Here is a 24,314-nt window from a genome sequence, read left to right as displayed (position 1 = left end):
CTTCTTTCTCTAACTTTGGGTGTTGAAATGAATTGCTAAAGTGGAGTGAATCAGAATTTTGTGTCTATATGTCCCCCCTCCTTGACTTGGACATGTGGATCACACTAAATTGAGTCAAGATTCCTTGACCACAACCTTGAAAGGCACGGCCAAACATGGTCCAAAAGTGGACTGATTTTTGGTCTTTCCAATCCCACTTATTAATCCAATTATGGTTAGTTTAATCCCAATTTTCCATTAATAGTTTAATGCCACACGAAAATTGTGGATAAATTGTGACTCGACACGAAACCGGAAGTTAAAATCTCTACTTCATATCTTAAGATAGTCTTGCCTTTAACTTGTCGCGCTTATTTTAAAACGTCCCGACGTATGAAAATACGGGACAGAACAGTAAGCTCCACTCATCCGGAGTTGCCAGGTCTAGATTTGGAGTCTCTCTTTTGTGTATATAGAGATGATGGGTAGGTCGGGGCAGATACAGTTATGTACTCTTTAGAGGCTTGTAGATGAGTCTTGTGTGTTGTATGTCAGTACTGAGGCCTTGTCGGCCCTTATGTATAAGTCTATTTTGGTACAGTTTGTTATATACATTCATAGCGGCCTCGTCAGCCTGCACAGTTATGTATATATGTTTTGGGTGTGTGTGCCCTTTAGATATAATAGTTATTGCTTACAGATGTTTCAGAGTGCGGCCTTGTCGGCCTAAGTTGGTATTGTCTGTTTGCAGGTAGGCCTCGTCTGCCTAAGTTGAAGGTTACCCCTCTAGAGTTACAGCTAAAGAGTGGTTTGCTCGGGCCGACAAAGGTACTGGGTCCCGACCATGCCTCTCCAGATTTAGGGCGTGACTAATACACTCCTTAAGAAAATACTGCTGTCACTCCTAAATAGAAATAAGCATTTTGACTAAATCAATATTAATTAGAATTTGCATATTACTATTAATTTGACACATTGGGATCTGGTCACTTAGCACTTTATAAGGGTAATTTAAAAAATATAAAGTTAATTCCTTCTTAATTATGTAAGTGTACACTTATTTTGAACCAAAATGAAAAGGCTAAGTAAGCACTTATTATGAACCGCAGAGAGTAATTTCTATTAGCTTTATATGTTTTAATAATACTGTGAAAGAATTGTGATAAAATATTTTACCGCCAATATTTTGCAACAGATATATTTTGTCACAAAAATCTCTAAATTCCGTCACTATCTGTCATAAATCCATCGGTAATAAAAATTGTCATAAATTATATGTTTTCCTCAAATTTTTGGGTATGGAAGGATGATAAATCACAAATCCGTGAAAATTCTATCACAAATTTGTGATGGACTTGTCTGACAATTTTTCCGTCACAACTTTGACTCTTTTTTTTTTTTTTTTTTTTTTTTTTTTTTTTTTTTGTGTGTGTGTAGTTTACATGGTAAAGAAATAAAATTACCATAACAGGGCACCTGCCAAATGTTCAAATTCAACATTGAGCAACAAGTATGAGAAAATGTTAAGTGAAACTAGGGGTGGCAAACGGGCGGGTCGGGTCGAAAATGGGTTGACAAAAACGGATCAATTACCCAACCCGCCCATGTTTAACACGGTTAAAAAATGGGTTACCCGGCGGATAATATGGATATTCATATTATCCAAACCTACTTCAAAGATGTTGGCTTCATGTAGCCAATATGGAGAAGATTAATTTACCATTTTGTCCACAAATCCTATCTAGAAGAATAGAATTTCGAACCTTTTCAATGACATGACCTCAAAGAAATCTTTTTTGGAAACTATCCACCCAACCCCACCCCCCACCACCCACTCCCCAACTAAATCGCAGCCTCACCCAACGACCACCCTCAAACGCACTTCATCTTCACCTACCCACCCCAACTCTACCCCATCCCACACCACCGCTCCACCCAACCCTCACCCACCCCCCTCCCAAAGAGTCTATTTCATATATGACTACTTTGCACTTTGAAGGCAACCCCAAAAGTGACTATGTTTGTAAAGTAGCCATTTTTTTAAAGTGACACAAAAAATGGCTATTTTTGTAAAGTGACCATTTTTGAAAAGTGACATAAAAATGGTTATTTTTGCAAAAATATATTTCTTGCAAAATGACCGAAAATGCAAATTTGCAAAAATAGCAACTTTTTTTGTCATTTTTCAAAAAATGGCCACTTTACAAAAGTAGTCATTTTTGTGTCACTTTAAAAAAATAGCTACTTTACAAAAGTGATCACTATCTTAGAAATTTTACATTGCAAAAATGGTTACTTTAATACTTTCACAAAGAAGCTATTTTAAAAAATGGCTACTTTTGCAAAGTAGTTAGTTTTTAAAGTAACTACTTTCACAAATTGACTATTCATGAAAACTGACTACTTTCAAAAAGTGACTATTTTTAAAAAGTATCTACTTTCACAAAGTGGCTATTTTCTAAAAGTGACTACTTTTGCAAAACGATAATTTTTGAAAAGTAGCTACTTTTCACAAGTAATATTTTGAAAAAGCGCATACTTTTGTAATTATTACTTTCGTAAAGTTGCTATTTTTGAAAGTTACTACTTTCACAAAATGTCTAGTTTTACAAAGTTGAGAGATAGGGGGTGGTGGTAGGGAGGTGAGAGGTAGGGGTTGGGGGTAGGTGGTGATAGGGGTAAGGGATGGGGTAGGTGGTTATAGGGGTAGGGAGGGAGGTAGTGGGGGTGGTAGGGGTGGAGGAAGGAGGGGGTGGTTAAGGAACTTGTTTTCCTAGAGAAAATATTTTCCAAAACATTTTGACCAACCAAACATGGGAAAATTGGAAAACATTTCCTCCATACCAAACACACTCTATATGTTGTGGGTTTTATCCATTTTACCCATTAATTTACTCATATTTTAAGTGGATAATATGTGTTGACTCATATTGGACCCATATTAAATGGGTTGGGTATCCAACCCATTTAAAATGGGTTGGATCGGACGGATAACCATATTTTTTTACCCATTTTGCCACCTCGTGAAACCATCGACTCATTACAACGATGTCGCTGAGATCCGAGGTGAAACCATCGACTCATTACAACGATGTCGCTGAGATCCATTTTTATAATCATAGAACATTATCTACACTACAGTGCGCTTATGCAGCTAACAGTTTCAAAATGTTGCATATAGTATTATATTATTATAGCATATTGTATATTGTAGCTAGTATATTATGTAAGTTAACTCTTGATAAAATAATGTATGTCTTGCCTTCCACCGAATTCGTATGAGGGTCAAATGAGAAACATTGGCATCAACTTGATTTAAAATCACGTTTATTATCCAGGTTCAAGACACATTTCTTCAAGCTTGCAATAACGGCGATTTGCCAATGTTTCCAAGCTTAGACAACACCCACACTATTAAACTTACTTTTTATATTTGAAATTCAAGACTCGCTTCTTCAAAGCATTATACTTCAATTATTATAGATCCGAAAAACACATGAAAAAGAAGTGGATAGCAATTTTTCTGAAGTTTGTATATCCTAGCTGCGGATAGAAAAATATTTAAGAAGTAATTGCATATTAAGTGGAGATGTAAAAAGTTATTGCCGCGCAAAATTAACACATTCCCTTCTAACAAAGATAACTGGTGCTTTTTCATTAGAAGACCAATGTAAAGTTCTAAATCATACAGTATAAGTAAACAATGCACAAAGAATGCACAATTATTAACAAAAGGACCAGAATGCCTGAAATTAAACTTAGTGTGCTCAAGCAAGCATATTGACCCGAAGCTCCTCTCTTCTGGCTTATATAATTAGTAAGTATAAATAAGTATAAGCATGTAAGTAATACTTCACTAAAGAATGACTTTGCCCTGCTCCAAAAGTATTGGCAGGAAGAATGACAATAATCCATTAACATCTTCTTTGCCTAAAAACTAATCATACCCTGCACTTGCGAAGTTTTGGCAGGAAGAATGGCAAATAGGTAAGAGTATCTAACATATCTGCTGCTTGTGTAATTGCCGCGAGCTCCATGAGCTATTTCGCTGTGAAGGAAAAATGACCGTTGGCAACCTCTTGCTTTCCTCGACGTGAGGAAAATCAATGGTGTAATGAAGCCCGCGACTCTCGTGTCGGGAAAGAGCACTGCTAACTACCAGCTTGGCACAACAGAAGAGATTCCTCATCTCACAAGCCTCTAATCCAACCATGGTCGGTTCCCAGCCATGCTGAAATAGATATGTTTCCCATTTCAACTCCAACTCTTTAATTCTCTTCTCTGCAAGGGTTAGTCTTGAGGTAGACCTAACAATTCCAACATACTCCCACATGACTGACTGCAATTCTTTCCTCACTTCCCTTGTCCGACGAATGACTTTGTTAAGTACAATATCTCCTAGTAACACGGGGGCTACAGGCCGGGCCCACCAACTTGAAGCACCGTGATTAATTTTAGACATGTTCATGTGATCAATTGAAGGCTGTACAGCTCTTCGTGCAAACACTAGTGCTTCAGCTAACGAGTTGCTAGCAAGTCGGTTCGCACCATGCAAACCAGTACATGCAACTTCACCTGCCACATAAAGACCCCGTACATTAGTCTCACCGTCGAGCCCAGCACGGACTCCACCACACATGTAGTGAGCAGCGGGGACCACCGGAATCGGTTGCTGTGTTATGTCTAACCCATAGCGGAGACACTCAGCAGCTATATTAGGAAAATGAGAAAGAACCTTCTCTTTAGGCTTGTGACTGATATCAAGAAGAACATACTCTTCGCCACGCTTTTTGAGCTGGTCATCTATACTTCTTGCTACCACATCTCTCGGGGCAAGCTCTGCTCTTTCATCATACAATGGCATAAATCTCTCCATATCTAAGTTGTAAAGGATGCCTCCGTCACCTCTAACAGCTTCAGTTATCAGAAAAGCATTCTCTCTGGTATTTGATGGTCTGATGGGAAGGCCTTGATCAGCTAAGGCAGTCGGGTGGAATTGCACAAACCTGGCAACACGAGGCAGAGAATTGTAATTACTAATGCCACCTTTGGGGATAGTTCATCAACCTCGCAAACAAAGACTTGTCTACCATCCAAAAGATGATCGAAGGAGGACCATCAATTAGAGGCCGACGGCTAGTCTAGAAATCTTTTTTACATCAATTACTTACTCCATGTTGGAAATTACAGCTTGAGCTCGATGAGCCATAGCCATTCCATCTCCAGTGGCAACCTACAACCATCATACCAATATGAATTAGAACTTTACGCATGTCCACATTCGACAAAGTTAAACTTTTCTGTTCATTAATAAAGGTGTAAATGGTCAAATATAAAAACAGAACTGGACCCACCCCAATTAGTTGCTCCGGGAAAAAGTTTTTTTAAAAAATAGATAATGAGCAGAACAGCAAACAGCAGATGCCTAACCCAGGTTAGTACAACTTTGAACAATTTGTCTTGCTTTTATTGTACAGAAATTATTGCGTATAAGAAAAAGAATTTATTATGTTCATCACATACGTAAGAATCCACACTTCCAAGCAAAGGATCATCTGTTATTCGACTACCCAGCTCATCTATTTTCTTTTTTCTTTTCCCCTTTTTTCTTATTAGGGCAGCGAGCTGTTATATCTAATTGCACATCAGCGTAACATGCAATTGCTATAGGGTGGAACAATTAATATTCTATGGAATGTTGTTTGCATCAATGTCAATTGATAAGATCCTTATATGTTACAAAAGATACTATGTGATCAAGCTTATCACCAACATTTTTTTTTTTTTGATAAGGTAAGGTAAGCTTATCACCAACAATTAAATGCAAAAGTATGCTAGTCATATGGTAAAAAAGTAACTATTAGTTTCCCGCACCAGGGAAGGGGTTCCTTCCCCACCTTCTCCCCCCATATTACTGATTATACGGAGTGACGTTACTATAACTAACCACATTTTGGAGGAGAAGATATTGAAACCCATACCGGTGGATTAGTAGTACTTGGATAGATATGCCCAGCTCCACCTGATGCCAGCAAAGTCACTTTTGAAATGAATCTTATGACCTACAAAACCAAAGTTAGAGCACAGAAGCCTAAGAAATCAATTTATATCATTTTGAGGAAATGTACAAATCATGGAGGTCAACATGAGCGAAAGCAACTGTACGCACCTCATGTGTTTCCGTGTTTATAGTATCAACTCCATGACAAACTATTTCAGAATCATCCTGCATTTGGAATAAAAAATAACATTAGCAAATATTTATATGACTTATTGAACAGTTCAATTGCCACCATTACACAACTATCATCACGTTCAATTGTCGTTCACTTGCATTGTACTGCTTGCTTAATCATATCTACAAGGGTCCATTCGTTCAGTTTGGACAAAATATAAGCAAGTGCAAGAAATTCACATAAGCAATATTTGTACAAACAACATAAGCAAAAGAATAATGCCAAGTTTAATTAGATTAGAGCAACAACCCTTCAGCTTGGACCAAATTGATGCAAGAGCAGAATTTTTTTCTTAATAATAACCAATGCAAACAGTTGCTATCAAAGAATAAAATTACCTGAGTGGTCAACAAATCTACAGCAAAATGGTGTTGAAACACAAATATATTAGGATCCTTAACAACTGCATCTAATAGGGCCCTTTCTATCTCTCTGCCTGTCATATCAGCAGCATGAACAATTCGACGATGGGAGTGCCCCCCTTCCCTGGCTAGATGCAGATTTCCATCTTCCCCATGATCGAACGAAGCACCCATAGCGATCAGTTCTCTAATTCTCTCAGGTCCTTCAGTACACACAACCTGGAGAAAGGAGATACACTTAAAAGAATGAAGATTTTAAAAGAGTAAACTAAAAGCAAAATTTTGGAGTACATAGATTGCATAACTACATGGACCAAGTTTTTCCGAACTGAGAAGAAGATATCAGTAACGATGTCCCTTCTTTCAAGCACAACATAAAACTTCCTTGAAACAGCATATATTTACAGAGACAAACGAAAAATAGCATAGAGCAAACTAAGCGGTGACCCTTAAAAAATTGGTGCTGACTTAGGGAAGTGCTAATGATACCTTTGTGTGTTCTCATTTAAAAAAGAAAACATGGTACTATGGTACAGCTAAATGAAATCCCACAATCAAACCGACAGACAAAACAAGTACATTTCCTGGCTTATTTGTATTTCTTCCTTCTTGCATGTCACCTTCACACTCTCTTCTCCTAATGTTCAAATACAGAAGTCAACGATTTGAACCATGAAGAATAGGAGTACTACATACACCAGTGGAGATCTTCCATATTACCCCCCATTAGTTTCTCCGCTCTCCAACAGTTTCTTTTCAACTTTTAAGCACCTACATCAGAAGCAAGAAATAGGCATAGAGCCTTTCTTGTAGTATTGTTGCTTGGCACTTCAGCTTCAGATTGAAAACAAACCTAACTGCCCCATTGCTCTTACAGTTTTCCAATTTTGGCAGTTATAGAATCCTGTGGCAAAAGCCGTCTAAACAGAAAGTTCCTTTGGTTTCAACCTGAAAGATGGATCAAGAACTTTCCTATTCATCCAACTAAGTAGTCCGGGGAAAATATTGGAGAAGTAAAGGGGCATAGTCTCCAAAAAAAAAAAAAAAAAACTGAAAAAGGACAACTGCTTCACGGAACTGAAGAGACTATAATATTCTATGAACTTACTCTAACAGTCTCCTCATCACAGAGGTAAGCACCTGCCACAATTGTATCTTGCATATGGCTCTCCACTGAATCCGAAGGGCAGAGCACAGCACTTACACCACCTTGAGCATAATTAGTGTTACTCTCATGAGGCTCGGCCTTGGTTATCACAGCCACAGTTCCATGTTTGGCAACCTCAAGAGCATAGCGAAGGCCAGCAATTCCACTACCAATCACAGCAAAATCGAAATACCTAGTCGGGCCTTCTCTCTGGCATGATTTGATTGTTCCTCTGTGAGACTTCCAGTTTGTTTTTACTTGACATTGTGAATAGTTACTTCTATCAACTTGCAAGAGTTTGGAAATCCAAGAAGACCTGGAAAAATTAATTAGCACACCACCACCAGAAAATGGACATAATAACCATTGTCTATTCTAAGGAATAAGGAAATGACTCAAAAAACAAAACTTTTAGGATTCTGTCACCTCATGAAAAAAGATATTACTGGTTTACCGCTAAACACGTAGACAAAATCCTTTTCAATAAGTTCTCATTTGAGGATAAATAGTCCTACAGACAACACGTGAATGCCTATCACCATTACAAATTGGAATATAATAACATCTTAAAACTCCAAACTAAAAACATTTTGACGGTTGTTCCCCAGAAGAGAGGATAAGGGGCACTACGAAGAAGACAATATATGAGCGCAAAATAGAGAGAGAAGCAGAGACAGGTGAAGAAGCATCGCCCTAATACATACCAAGGGATTTGGTTTTGCATGCCCTTCAGGATCTTATTGGAATGACAGTGAGCTTTTCCATAGCTATTCCTCCAGTAGACAGGCTCCCTCAAATGTAACCGTCCGCTTCCTGAAGCTATACCAGTTGCCATACGACCTTATTGACTGACAATGCAGGTCAAAGGAATTGATATCAGGTGAGCACTCCCAATTCCGAGGTTAGAGTATTTGTGAAACTAAACATTTAAAGATCATCTTGATTACCTCCAAAAACACCCGAACAAAGCAAGGAATTGAGCTAAACAACAAAATAGTGGCACTTGACATTTAGATAACTTCCACCAATCAACACGAGCATATTTCCAAAATTTATGCTACTTTTAAAAATATGATTGATGTAATTACGGTTGAAAGTGGTAGGCAATTAAATTTGCAAATACTTCCTACTTCTTAATTTTGCCTAAATCACTTCAACTTGAATCAATCTTGTTTGTACTTTGTCTTTATAAGATCTTCAATTCTTTGAGTGCCTTCCTAGACATCTTTGAAGCTCAAGCTAATCAGATTATTAAACGATTAGAATTGAAAAGACATATCCTTAACCTTAAATATCATTTAAAGCATAATAGTCACTATGATATTGGTGGTTTGAACCTGTGTTTGGAACTAAAAGTGATAGGAGAAGTACAAGAAGAAAATCATACTCTAATTTGGCATATTCAATCATGTGAAGTCTTAATTCTATTTTTAAATGTTTCTATAGCTATAGAATAATTTTAATAGCTTTTATAACAGTTGCCTCAATTGAAAGAAGTTTTTAAAACTAAAAGCACTAAGACTTTGCTTAGGATCAACAATATCTCAACAACAAGTGGGGTTTAGAGAGGGTAGGATGTACACAGACCTTACCCCTACCTTTGGATAGAGAGGTTGTTTCCGATAGACCTCGGCTCAAAAGAAGTGTAATCAAAGCAAGATTGAAAGGAAAATAACGACAACAAAATAGCAAGATAAACAAAGCAAATGAAGCAGCATGTAATAGTAAAGATCGAAGAATAAGATACCACACGAATACTAAATAATAATACTAAATAAGGAGAAGATGAGAAGAGGAGACTAGCCCCCTGCCTCTCCCACATAAAAGTACGACAACGCTCGGCTATTTACTAACCCTCTACCCTAATACTCGACCTCCATACCTTCCTATCTAAGATCATGTCCAGAGTAAGCTGAAGATGTGCCGGTCTTGCATTTTGAAAAGCTATAAGAATAATCGTCAAATAAATTTTTTATTAAATAAACTTTAAGCCTCTTCTAAATTTTGGATTCACTTATTCTGTTTAGCCTTCCCTGCCTGCAATATTTACGCGTGTCACATCTTCTTATCGAACTCATATTCACCTCTATTTTTTTGGTCTGAAAACTGGTAAATTGTAAATTCATCTTTACTTGCTTACAAAGAATCTTTGAAAGAGAGTTTTTGGGCTAGGATTGTCCCAGCGTGTGTTGCTTGTCAGGAAAGAAAACAAACAGAAAGCAAAATTGTATAGCATGTTCATTACAGGATCCACCTCTATCAGTTTATCATACATAGATTTTCACTGCAGGTCCCTATATTTATGAATCTGATTACAAGACAACCTAAGAGAAGAACTAAACTACAATGCAATTACAGTTATCATTCCAAAACAAAAGAAAAATTAGATCAACGAAACAATTTTTAACTGTCGAATTACCTTAATGGAGCAAAAATGTCGCTTCGAAGTACGTTAAATGAAACCCAAATAAACCGAAGAGAGAATTTTTATTTTTGCTAAACAAATGGGCTATACTTATTTATTATTTAGTGTATATATGCGCACTTTCCAAAATGTGTAACGTTTGTGGCGTCAGAGAAAAAGTGAAGGGTTGAGGACCCAAGTGGGTTTTCCTCCACAAAGAAATTGGACAAAAAGGGAGATTGAGTTTGAGCCTTTTAGCTTTTACGAAAAATGGAATCCAATTTTGTTCTTTTTCACATAAAAGTAAACAAACAAAAAATACAAGATTCTGGTCATTCTTTTTGACTTTCCTCTTGGCCGCCCACCCCCTTTGCATTTCTAGGTAGTTTCTCTTATCATATAGTATTAGTATTTCCACGATAATGACCCTACCTAAAATTAATGCTCATTTGTTCGATGGATGTGATACACTTTTTTGTCTATTTAAAAAAAAAAGGATATATTTTAATATTTAAAAATAATTTTACTTGAAAATTACTCTTTTACCCTTAATTGAATGATTTAGAGCTACACAAATACTTATGACTTATTTTAGATCACAAGTTTTAACAGTCTTCATTTTTTTATTAAACTCCGTGTGTAGTCAAGCTATATCACATAATTTAAGACGGGGGAGTAGAACCAATAGCTTGTTTGATCAAATTTTTAAAATTTATTTATTTTAAAAAGTATTTTTTGTTAAAAGTACTTTTTAAAAAAGTGTTTTTAAAAAGTAGTTGTTTGTGTTTAACTAATTGCTTTGAAAAATATTTTTGTCAATATTAGATCAGTACACTTTTGAAATAAAACTACTTGTTTTGGCTTATTGTGTTTTCTAAAGACTTTGATCAAGCATGTCAACTTTTTAAAATAAGTAAAGTAAACAAAGATGAGCATTATTAGCTTCTAAGAAACTTGGCCAGACAAGTCACAATCCATCAATTTGAACATGTTAATGTTCTTCTATAATTTTGAATTGAATACATTAATTTCAATTAAAAATCCTCATTTGTGGCAATGGGTTAAACTATAACCTTTGGTTTCCAAAAGTCTAATTAAAATGTTCTCCACAATGCAAAAACAGACGAAACAGATTTTCCCCAAAACTAACATAAATGTCCTCCAAAAAGTATTTCAAAATACTAATCTGAACACTCCAATTACCAGAAACTACAACATAAAGCTAACCCAAATACTTCCTCCATCCATTTTTACTCATCCATTTTTACTTTTAATATACTAAAAATAGATATCCACTTTTATTTATTCAGTTTGAAAATTTATTGTCTCATATCTATTATACCCTTATTATTAATTATTGAGTTGAAAATTTTAAGAAATTGTTAGTGATTGCACAACTTTTAGAGTATGCTTGTGATATCAATTACTTAGATGATTTATAATAATTAGGGATGATATAGTAAAATTATCATTTTATTTATTACTCCTTAAGAGGTGTGTCAAGTCAAGCATGGACAAATGAAAATGAACGAAGGGAATATTTCATACAACATATAGATCTTTATGCAAAAACCTCATTTCCTCCCACTGGGGAAATAGGCTTTTAGCTTATTACAAAAAAAAAAATAGTTTTACGACTTTTTTACAAGAGATTTTCATTTTTTTTAACATAAGAGATCTGAAAAGGTCATTTTCTTTTATTTAAATTCTAAGAGGGTAATATATCCCATTTCCTCCAACCACTAGCCAGGGGCGGAGCTACATACGGCTAAGGGGCGTTTGCCCCTTTTGGCGAAAATTACACTGCTTATACATGATTAAAATTATTTTTTTATGTGTAGATAGTAGATGTTGAATCCTTTTAAAAAAATTCGTGTGTTTACTTATATATATTTTAAACCCCTTATCACAAATACTAAGGCGTCGTTAAAATTTAATCAAAGCAACTAGTGTAGCTCATATACCATATTCCTCACACTTCCCGATGAATACGTCAGATGAATGAACTGGGATTGACTTGACTGCACTTTATCTCGTCAACTTGGATTAGTTACATCTGATCCAATTATTAAAAGGACAATTAAAAAAGGGACGGATTAAAAAATAAAATATCACATCCAGCTTGCTTACTCTATTGACAGTCCAGCCAGATGAAAGCCACCAGGACCACCAATTCTTAGCTCGTGGTGACAACTTCAGTAGATTAAATTTACGCCAGCATAATTAGCATTTAGTTTCACCATATGTATCATAACATCTCACAAGTTATATTTTACAAAGATAATTTTCAACATTTAACATCATCAATGTACAAATTTAGAATTCGCTAGGCATATTTAATGTTTGGATTCGGCATATGTACTATCACATTCACATAAATTGTCTAAAATAGATAAAATTTTCAATGCTCAACATAATCTGAAAAACACTATACAACATACACCACATTACTTAATTCCTTAAGAACTTGTGTCCAATGAATTCAAAAGAATTAAACGAGGAGCCGAATGAGGTGAAAATATCATGTACGATTCTGTAGAGTGGCAGCAAGGATGATTTACTCAAAGGGATAGCGGTTGTGGGTTCCTCAGTTTACAAAAAAAAAAAAAAAAAAATTAGATCGAATATCTCTATAACAATATTTTACTATAACAATCATGCTTTCTGTGGAATGCAGCTTTAATGGTATGTTATATTTTATGTTCTCTATAACAATATTTTATTATAGCAGTAAAACAGAATCGGAACAAATAATGTTGTTACAAAAAAGTTTGTCTGTAAATGTTAATTACTTTCTTTCTCTAAATGGCTAAAACACTACAGTCATTTCGTGCGAGTTCAAAGGTTAATTACCTTGTCATTCCAGTTGAACAAAAAGTTAAGGTATGTTAAACGTTTAAAATTTTCAAAGTTAAGTGTATACACCATTAAATAAAAAAATTGTATTATTAGGTCGCCCAGAGCTGTAAGTTTTGAACCTCAAGGTAAATTTTGAACCCCTTAACCACTGAGCTAATCTCTAGTTTGTGTTTAGGGTATTCAAAATTTATACATGTACATAAAACAAAATTACATTATATAGACAGTAGAATTTTTTCCGAGCGAGTCCGGGTGTACAACCCCACCCCCTCCTTGATTCGTTCCTGTTTCCAAATATAAAAATGTTACAGAACTTATATCGAGCAAAACATATCTAAATATTTTCATTTAAGTAAGCAACATGGGCAAAAATTAAAGAACACACATGTCAACATCACAAATTAAAGACCAGTTCATATGAAGGGAAATCCGTGCAGAAAATTTGATTAATTGATCAATATTAATCTGTGTTGTTTGGGCCAATAGCATTTTAAGACAATCTTAGCCTGTTTTTCTTCTGTAAGTTCAAGCCAATAGCATACCGAGAAAACAATCAAATTTTTAAAACAAAAAACGCCTCACATGGCTGACACTAACGATATTACATGCCAAACATTTTTTTTCCCCTCAAAAAACGTTACTTCGTATGTCTCAATTTATGTGACACCATTTGACTTGACACAACATTTAAGAAAAAATGATTGACTTTTAATGTGTATAGTCTAAAATAAACCTTAGACGATTTTGTGGCTATAAATCATTCATTAAGAGTAACATGAGAATTTTAAAGTTAAATTGTTTCTAAATATAGAAATATTACATTCTTTTTGGGACAGACTAAAAAAGAGATTTTTTGCCACATAAATTGAGACAGAGGAAGTAATTTATATACAATGACGAAATAAAATTCAGATCCTCTCTTTTGCTGGAATTCACATTTGTCTCTTTTTCCTAATCTCTCTTTTCTTTTCTTTTCTTTTCTTTTTTGTAAAACTTACTCAAATAGCTACCTTTTGTTACCTTCTAACTGGATATAACTACAAAATGCAATATTGCCCAGTGTAGCTGATTTTTTGACAAAATGCGTGTATTTCTATTATTTTGAAATACAGAGAAATATAGCGAATAGAAGACAAGTTCCAGCGAAATCAGGAGCTATTTTTGGAACAGATTTAAAAACAAAAATATGAGAATCAATGTAAATGGCCCCATAAATCACGCAAAACGCATATTCATCCCTATCAACTCACATATCTCTCTCCACTACTATCACATTAAAAAAAAATTGAATTCAAAACCAGTAAAACTTCCAATTAGAGGAAAAACTTAACGAGCTACATTTTATACTTTCAAATACTTCTAGTATGAAGTTGAAATACATTCAATGCCATGTGAACGAGAGTATACGTAGAATCATAGTGACGATCGGATTTGTATTTCGTATTCTACAAAAGGTAAATTTCAATTTTTTCAATTATTTGTTTTTTAGATTTTTGTTTTGTTTCTGTTTTCTGTGATTGAAATGATGAATTATTTTTCGAGTGTAGTATTTGATCTTTTTATTTTTGATATATTTCAAGGCTTAAAGATGTCAAGCATAACAGTTGTTATCAGACACTCTGGGTTTTTTAACGACTAGAATTGCTTTGTTAATTACAAAATAAACGCAATTGTATTCAAAGATTATTGTTCATATGCTGAGTTGCTTGAGATTATTGCGATTCAGATAGGAGTTGATACTAGTAAGAAATCCATTTCAATAAAATATGTTGTCGAAGGAGACATTACACCGATTGAAATACACAATGATATAGGAGTTAGGGTGTATGTTGAGCTTAAGAGAGAAAACAAAGGATTTGAGATGTATCAGATATGCGCTACCATAACTGATAATAGGATTGATAAATTTGTGTCCAGAGAATCCACAGTTGGGGATGATATATTTCAAATTGAAATTGAAGATTATACGCATGCTATGGATGTAGTTGAATCAAATGATTTGGATTTGTCGGATTGTTCCAAGGCTGTTGTATTATTTGAAAACAACGACAACTTCATAATTTCGAACAATGAACAAAAGGAAGTTTTCGTTGATCAGATATTCAAGGATAAGGATACTCTGAGGATAGTTATGGCAAATTATGCAATTCGCAAAAGATTCAATTTCAGAACAGAGAGGTCAAATGCAGTAAGGTATGTTGTATTTATTGAAATATATTGAAATATACATCGAAATACATACTGTTTATAGTGGCATACTATTTCCTGAGTTTAAATTTCGAATGTATTGGATTAAATACATTGAAATGTGTTTTTTGAACTTTAATTTTACTGTTATTTTTCATGGATTTGTTTTTGTAGTTACACACTGGTATGTTGGTCAACTAATTGTCATTGGAAATTCCGAGCTTCTAGTATTGCCAATTTTGAAATGTTCAGAGTGAGATATTTCCATGACGAATATACGTGTCCGTTGAAGGACAAGGTGTATTCCCAAAGACAAGCAACAAGTGGGTTTATTTGGGCATCAGTTGTTAAGCCAAAAATAGCAAACCACAAAAGGAAATATACACCTAATGATATAGTAGACGACATAAAAAAATAGTTTGGCATTGATGTTTCTTATATGACGGCCTGGAGGTCTAGAGAAAAGGCAATGAATGAATTAAGAGGGGAACCACTTGAATCATATAAGAAGTTACCGGGGTATGTGTACATCTTAGACAAAACATATCCTGGATCACGTGTGAGAATGCATAAATCAGAACAAAATGAGTTCTTGTATTTTTTTTTGTAGCCCTTAAAGCGTTCATAAAAGGATTCGAGTGTTGTAGACCAATAGTGGAAGTAGATGGTTCCCACCTTAAAACTACATATAACGGTACATTCGTATCAGCCAGCACGATGGATGGTGCAGGTATGTAGTCACTTTTTTTTGTTGTTTCCTTTTGGGGTATATTTCATTATATTTTAAATGAATGTCTCAGTTTTTTTATGGTACTGGTTATTGTACAATAACACTCTACAATAGTATATTACATTGTATTTTAATGTATTGCACATATTTTTAAGCTATATTTCACAGTTAAAAGCTGTCACTGTAAAGTATATTTCATTATATTTCAATGTATTTCATAAAATATTTGCTTTATTTCGCTGTAAAATCAAATGTTGCAAAGAGTATATTTCATAGTATTCCCTATATTTTTTTAGCTATAGTTCTCTGTAAGATTATTCATGTTTGCGCAGGAAATATTTTGCCATTGGCATATGGTGTGATAGATTCCGAGAATGATAAGTTTTGGACGTGGTTCTTTGAGCAGTTCAGACAAGCTTATAGAATTAGGGATAACATGTGTGTTGTACCAGATAGGCATGAGAGCATTATTAAGGCAGTGTTAAGAGTATATCCAACTGTGCCACATTTGGTGAGTATATGGCATTTATGGAAAAGTGTGACAAAGCATTACAAGACGAAAGATGAAGTATTGAGCCCCATATTCTATGCACTTGCAAAATCATACACACAGGATGAGTTAGACAAGATGATGGAGAAGATTGAGAAGGTTGACTATCGGGTAAAAGATTACTTGGAGAATGCTGGAAGGGAAAAGTGGGCTCGACTGTATTCACCAGTTAACAGAAGATGGACAATGACCTCAAATATAGCCGAGTGTATTAATGGAAAACTAGTAGCAGCAAGAGAGTTGCCTATTTTTGATTTTCTTGAAGAAGTGAGAAAGATGTTCGGAAGATGGAATTGCACTAATAGAAGAAACGGTACATACACATTCACAACGCTCGGGAAAGCATTGCAGCAATTATTATCAATAAATTAGTGTAAATCTCTACGTATGACGATATGTTTACTATTAAATTTATATAAGTATGACTATATATATTGTTAAATGTATTTCAGTATGGGTTTGAAAGTATTGACTCTATGTAAATCCTGTTCTGACAAAATTCTTGTTTGTTAGATTGAACCATCGATTGAATTTGTGTATACCGTACATGATCAACCAAGGCGTTTCATAATTGATCTTAAAAATAAAACATGCAGCTGTCGGATGTTCCAAATGGATGAGATACCATGTCCGCATGCATGGGCTGTTTTGAAGAGTAAGAGCCTTATGCCTGATGATTTTTGCTCAGATCTATTCAAACCAAAAATAGTGGTGAAGACGTATGATGTGCCAGTTGATCCTCTCCCTGACGAGAGTGAGTGGAATACTCCTAAACACATATCTGATGAAGTTCTTTTACCACCGAGATACAAGAGACCCCCCGGAAGGCCAAAGAAAAAGCGAGACGAACCATTAATGGAGACGATGATTGGTAAACGTAGGAATGCTTGTAATACTTGTGGACGTCTTGGCCACAATAGGGGTTCTTGTTCTAATGAGCCTCGTAAGAAGTAGATGTTTAGTTTGTAAGTGCACTTATTTGTTATGGAACATTTATCCCAGAAAAATAATTTTCAATAAGCAAATTATTGGTTAATCGTTGTACTCTGCATTTTCTTCAGTTGTTTATACGTGATATGATCCTACTTGGCACACTTTACTTCAAGACATCCATCCGAGGCCAAGTCATGAAACTTCAAACTCTACAAGCGGCGTGGATGACAAGGATGGCATGGAAGGCCTTTGGAGGCTCCTACAAGCCACACAAGATGACTTACGATGTGTGAAAGGTAGCTTGGGCAAGGCTTGGAGAAGAAGCAACTAGAAAATAGGCCTATAATTCAAAAGTGGGTAGAAGTGCAAAAGGGTAGATATGCAAATATGGCTTGACGTGCAAAAGAAGGGGCATAGATGCAAATGGTCACAATTGCAAGCTTTGAGGATTGGATAATGGATATATGTGCAAGAAGGAGTCTTTTCAAGTTTCAAGCTAACATCCAACTAGCCAAACAAGGCCCTTGCCTCATTAAGGGCAATAATGTAATAGTTAGGTTTCTTCTTATTTCCTAGAAGTATAATGATATGATTCTCATTGGCTCGAGTTCATTTATAAAGCCTATGATTCGTGGTGAAGCTCAACTTAGAGTCTATGATCTTCATTGGAGCTTATTCACCACATTTAGAGTGTTTCAAAGGGCCTCAAGTGTGTATTTCCATACTACACACTTGAGGATGATCATTGATGAGAGCCAAGTCTCGACTAGCTTCATAGAGGTGGAATCCTACAACATTTGGGAGATTGCTTGGTTAGGAGATTTAGAGCTCGAGGTGGCTATTTGCGGAAAGGGCTATTTGTGCTAGTGGCTACTTTGCGCAAGGAGGGTTATGCTTGCAAGAAGGCCATGCATACAAGGTTGATTAGGGGGCCATCTATGCAAGGAGAGACGTGTTTGTCCATTGAAGGCCAATCCTTGAATTGAAGACTACACTAAGAAGACTAGCCAAACAAGGCCCTTACTTCATTAAAGGTAGCATTATAATTGCCTAGTAGTATTCTTTACTTAGCTTGTATATATAGCTTGTCTTTCATTTCATTACTTAGATTATGTTGAATTGAGATGAATACTCTAAATTCAGTGATAGTTTGGTAGTTTAGTGTAGTGCTAATCCAGTGATTAGTGATAATTAATCATGGTGAATTCCATTATTGGCTATGAAACCCTTTTCCATTGATTTTCAATAGAGTTGTTCATTTGTGGATTTATTTGGATTACTCTTGGTTGATTATCAAATAGTATAGGTTCGTTAGTAGGAATTGATTAGGAGAGTTCATGTTTCATATACCTAAGTTTGCCTATAACTCTTTTATTAATTAGTTCTTGCTTTTATCCCTCTTCTTCTCATCCCAAATCCTTCACTTCTCATCCCTTGATTTCTTCGTTATCTTTATTTTCACGTATTTGTTATTTGAATCTCTGTCTTCCACAAGCCGGATCGTATCATATAAGTAGGAGGACTACCCTCATTTACACTTAGACTTGGATAATGAATATTTGAGAGATACTCATTATTTGAGTGATAGATTGTTAGGTAGAATCTAGTGTTAGTTTAGTCATATGATGGTGGATTCCATTGTTGGTTGTAGAACCTTTTATTTCCGATGAATTGATGAAGATTGTTCATTTGTGGATTTCAAGTGAACTTCTTGCCTTGATTCATATTACTTTGGTTCTTTTCGTGTTTGAATTCAAATTAGAAGGGTTTAGGTTTAATATACCTAGATTTGTCTATAGGATTCCCCCATTCGGGTCAAGTATCTATCTCTCTATTTCTCATCTTTTTTCTTCGTATCCTTTAATTTTCCATGATTGAATTGATTTGGCTTCGTCCCCAAATCGATTTGTTATCATTTGGTATCAGAGCAAGGTAGAGGGATCATTCCATTGATTCTTCAATCCTTGGTTGAACAAGAGAAAAAAATGAAAATCAAGAAAAATTTGAAAATTGGTGTTTTGATGTTTGTTTGTTGGATTTGAGGTTGAATCTGTATTTATTGATATCTAAAATCTCTAAATCCGAAGTTTGGAGAGGTTTGGTGAAGATTGGAGTGTTTCACCACTGTATTTAAAGCTCTTGAAAAAAAATGATTTTTTTTTTGTGGTTTGATTTTGTTGTTTTTGAAGTTAGATTTGAGTTTATTGAGGTGGAATACATTTAAATCCGAAGTTTGGTGGAGTTTGAAGGTATTTTGAGAATTTCACCATTCTTGGAGCTTCAAGCTTGAAGAACAAGTTTGAGTTTTGTTGAAGGAGGTAAAATTGGAGGTTAAAACCTATTGGGCTTCGTTCTCTACATCATAGAGAACTTAGATCCGAAATTTGAGTTAATTTGGAGCTAATTTGAAGGATCTACCATTTTTGGGTTTTGAAGGTTTGAAGAACTTCAAATGGTTCTTCAAATTTAGGATTAAATTGAAGCTAATTGAGTGTTGAATCTCGTTCTCTAGGTGAAGCAGATCCTAGATCTAAAAGTTGGTGGAAAAACAAGAAGATTTGAAAGGGTTTTAAAGTTGGATGTTCTTTGTGTTCTTGAGGGTATTCAAATCTTCATAAGGAAGAAGAAGATCAAAAAGGGAGTTTGATCCAAAATATTTTTCCAAAGTTGTGGAAAGTTGTTTTTCTACCCCAATACACTTCATTTTCAATTTCCCAACCCAAGTCCCAAAATGCATCCGAATGCAGTGGGAACCGAACCAGATATACACACAAGTTATAAACGACCATCCGGACCTCTCGAAATGGATGAAATTTGGAAAAAGGTCTGTTTACCCAAAAGTCAACTTTGGGTTCAACTCTTTTTCACTTAAATCCCATAATTCACAAAAAGTTACCCAAATTTGATCTAGACACCTCAGGATGCTTGTCAACAGTCCTCTCGGGTCAAAAGTGAGCTAATCAATGCTCGAAAAAGGCAAAAATGCAGGAAAGACTATAACGACTTGGTCGTAATCTCTTGGCTATGGTATTGTTGATATTGTTATGGTTGTTTGGGAGTTGCCTTGAAGTTGGAGGAAGTAGATGATATAGGGGAAATGCTGCCCAAATTTCGTTAGATCACTTATTTAACCTTATGAGAGTTTCAATGACTTAACCTTAGAATGAATCATCTTGAATGTAGATTTGCAAGCTCGGGAGGATAGACGTTGAGTGGTTAAGTAGACGATGAGGTATGTAAGGCTGTGTCTTTCTTTCTTTTGGCATGATCATATTGATACGAACATATACAAATGTCCTTCATAATGACTCCATTCCTAGAAATACTAGAAGCTTATGGTTCTTGATGTTCTTATGATATTGTTGATATTTGTCTCATGAGTATTGATCTTTATCATATGGTTATTGATCTTATTCATTGATGTTGATATCATCTTATAGTTATTGCTCCTTCAAGGTGAGATATGTTCATGATGTTAGATCCATAATGGTAATCCAAGGTTTACCGACCTCACGTCACTCTGACAGAGTCATGACGTTTCTTTGAGCTCTCATGCATGCTTTATATATATATGTAGCTATTTTCTCACACCGAGCCACGCTATAGTCGGTCGGGTACGACACCTATTGTGCACAACGCTGTAGTTGGGTACAGATAACACCAAGCCTATCATGGCCGGGTAAGGTATTATGATATATGTATGCATGGAATGGTTTTCTTGAAAAAGGAAAGTACGCATGATATCCTCCTTAAGAGGCACTCAGATGTACAGGTTATTTCGTTTATCTCATATTACTTCCATATCTTTATTATGTTAGTATTCATGCTTTACATACTCAGTACATTATTCGTACTGACGTCCCTTTTTGTTTGTGGAGGTTGCGTTCATGCCCGTAGGTAGATAGGGAGACGGATCAAGCCCGTAGGCTGCCTTTCCAACACTTGTACAGGGGAGCTCCACTTGTTCCGGAGCTGCAGTTCTGTCGGTACTATTCTTTTCTGTATATATGGGCATGGCGGGGCCTTGTCCCATCCTTATGATGTTATGCTCGTAGACAGATATGTACAGCTCGATGTCCTATGATATTTGTTATATTACTTTGATAGCCTTGTTGGCTTGGGTATATGGGCACAATTTTTTGACGTATGTATGTATATATATATATATATATATATAGCATTTAGGCTTGTGTCCCTTACAAATTATGATATTTATGAATTAGCTTTATGGCCCACTCAGATATGACTATGAGAGGTACATTTTTGTGGTTCTTGGTAGACCAGCTCCGGGTGCCCGTCATGGCCCTCCGGTTGGGTTGTGACACGTGTTTTATTTATTCTTGGAATGTGTTGTGATCGTACTTGACTGCTCGAATGCTTATCATTTAGTTATCTAACTATTGTCAACCTATGATACCTAACAGTACATAGTGTATGTACTGATACTACATTGTTGTACGTTTCTTCTGAGTGCAGAGTTTGTAGGGGGCTCCACTTCTACCCCTTGAGAGTGATCCCGAGGCTAGGCTTTCGAGTGTCCAGGGTGAGCATCTGATGGATCCGCTGCCTGGAGATTGCTCTATCCCTCTATTTTTATTTTCCCTTTCTGAGATAGATGTTTATTTTAAGACTTGTATTTTCGAGACATATGTCCTTAGTTGTTCTTGTACTATTCAGACCAGATTCGGGGGTTTTATGTTGTAGGCTTCCGCATAATTATCTATTTATAATTTGAGAATACTATTTCTTCTTATTTACTTTCTTATGATGTTTTTAGAAGTTGAGGAAGTGATGGGTTCGCCGACCAGGTTGGAAAGGGTAGGTATCCGCGCAATCCGTTACTTAGGTCATGAAAATTTGGTATCAAAGCCAGGTTACCCAGTCTATAAGTACAAGAGTATGCCTAGTAGAGTCTTACGGATCAGTACGATGAGCTCCGTACTTATCTGCAGGAGGCTATGGGAAATTTAGGAAACTTCGAATTATTTCATTCTTTCGTGCTACTTTATTCAAAGTAGTATCAAGAATATTCGAATTTGTATCTGATTCACTTCTATTCCCTCACAGATGGTGAGGACCGCACAACCATTTCTAGGGATGAGGTTCCCGAGCTTGCAGTTGGGGATAGAGCACGAGGATGAAGTCGCGCTAGAGGCCGCAACAATGCCAGAGGTCGGGGTGCCGCTCCAGCTAGGGGCAGGGCCCCTGTGGCTGGATAGAGGCACGCTATGTCATTATCACTAGAGCCAGAGCGCTAGCCTGCGCGTGAGCATGCTGTTGAGGAAGGGCTAGGACTAGCCCAGACTCATCCCGAGGTGATTTCTACTTCGGTGCTTCAGGACACCATGGCTGGCATTCTGCTATATCTTGATGGACAACATGCCGTGGGTGGTACCACTACTCTTGGGATCACAGACTAGAGCAGGAGCGCAGACTACTAAGTAGGGACAAACTGCGGGGATGCCGCTTGCTACTGCCATGGCCCCTTGGATTGATGGGATTCCAGTACCTGCGGGTGCTCCTAGGCCCGTTGCGGGTCCAGTTATGACCCTTGGAGATCAGGGGCTGATTGGTATATTTCTTAAGATAGAGCCGCCTAGATTCTTTGGTACGCCGAGTGAGGATGCTTATGAGTTTGTGATGGATATGCATGAGAGGCTATATAAGATGGGGGCTGTTTTGTCTCATGGGGTTGACTACGTGTCCTACCAGTTGCGTGGGGACGCGAAGACTTGCTGGAGGTCGTTCATTGATTGTCGACCCATTGGGTTCTAATGATTTCCTAAGGAAGCAATTAAGCACCTCATGAAATCCGTAAATGCGGTTACTGACGGATTTAAACATTTTTGGCTAAAAAGAGTACAATTTACTTTAAAAATTGGAGAACGAAGAAATAGTTTTATTTAACTAATTATTTATATTCAATTAAAGAAAATATTTAAAATGAGTCAAATCGAATCATAAACTTTACTTAATACTTAACAATTTGTACTATTTCCACTTTGTGAAATAATACAAATATTCAAATATTTCAAGTAAAGTTTCAACGTTTAATCATATATATCTTAGTTACTTTGAATTAAATTGAACTTCGGAACTAAACAATTAAATTATTTTAGACTTCTTGTTTAATAACTTGAAAAGACATAGAAAAATCTTTAAGTAAAATTACTACTCTTTTTCTAAAAATTGTTATAAATAAACCTAAGTCTTGCCTAGTGAAGGAGACTTATAACTGATTTTTAGAACTTCAAAAATGTAGGACTGATTTGTAGCATAAAGAGCTTGTTTTTCAAGAAAAATTGAGAACTTAAATAGTGACAAAAGTTTAAAAAAAAAACAAGAAATAAAAGGGAAAAAGACATGTTGTGGCCACCAACAAAAAGAAAAGGCACAATTTTAAGCAAATGACCAGAAATAGCCCTTCAGCACAATTTCTCCTCTATTTTCTTTCCCCTCTAAGGTAGTCTGAACATTTAATTTATCTGTCGCACTAAATTAGACACAAACATTCTTATGGAAGAAAATTCTAAGGGACCATCTTTTCCTCTTATTTTTCTTGGTGTAATAATACACCATTCTGATAATGTTGCCTAGCTGAGAATTAAAAGCTCATATTTGAGTATGAGCAAATATCCGCGGGTTTAACTGTATAAGAGTGGGTTGAAACTTTTGGCATCTAAAGGATTTTTGGTCAAATTATTGTATGTAAATGACCGTGTCAACACCCAAAGTCAAGGTTCATGATGGAACCTACACCCTCCGACCGGTAGGCGAACCATTCCTGAAATAGCAAATCATTTGAAAATGGAACGTAAGAGAATTGATTACACCAACAACACTATCTAATCAGTCCTAATATATATATATATATATATATATATATATATATATATATATATATATATATATATATATATATATATA

At 35.8% G+C, this 24,314-nt stretch overlaps 1 protein-coding gene across 3 annotated transcripts; it reads right to left on the bottom strand.

The window, feature by feature from the left end:
* Positions 1–3,737: 3,737 nt before the first annotated feature.
* LOC132636316 (L-aspartate oxidase 2-a, chloroplastic) lies at positions 3,738–10,380 on the bottom strand. Of its 3 annotated transcripts, none has more exons than XM_060353131.1 (8): positions 10,144–10,380; positions 8,429–8,572; positions 7,686–8,040; positions 6,554–6,796; positions 6,149–6,205; positions 5,961–6,041; positions 5,151–5,212; positions 3,738–4,985 (listed from the first exon to the last, which is right to left on the bottom strand). In XM_060353131.1, exons 2-8 carry the CDS (start codon positions 8,557–8,559, stop codon positions 3,977–3,979), a joined length of 1,938 nt encoding a protein of 645 aa, XP_060209114.1. In that variant the 5' UTR covers positions 8,560–8,572; positions 10,144–10,380; the 3' UTR covers positions 3,738–3,976. The 3 variants fall into 3 exon arrangements, with proteins under 3 accessions (XP_060209114.1, XP_060209115.1, XP_060209117.1); XM_060353132.1 differs by lacking the exon at positions 10,144–10,380 and adding an exon at positions 9,607–10,049; XM_060353134.1 differs by lacking the exon at positions 10,144–10,380 and adding an exon at positions 8,672–9,539.
* Between the last annotated feature and the right edge of the window lie 13,934 nt (positions 10,381–24,314).

The sequence above is a fragment of the Lycium barbarum genome, chromosome 4 (assembly GCF_019175385.1).
Source record: "Lycium barbarum isolate Lr01 chromosome 4, ASM1917538v2, whole genome shotgun sequence".
In the NCBI taxonomy this organism is placed as follows: domain Eukaryota; kingdom Viridiplantae; phylum Streptophyta; class Magnoliopsida; order Solanales; family Solanaceae; genus Lycium; species Lycium barbarum.
The sequence above is the reverse complement of the archived record's forward strand: the minus strand, read 5'-3'. Positions and strand labels throughout refer to the sequence as shown.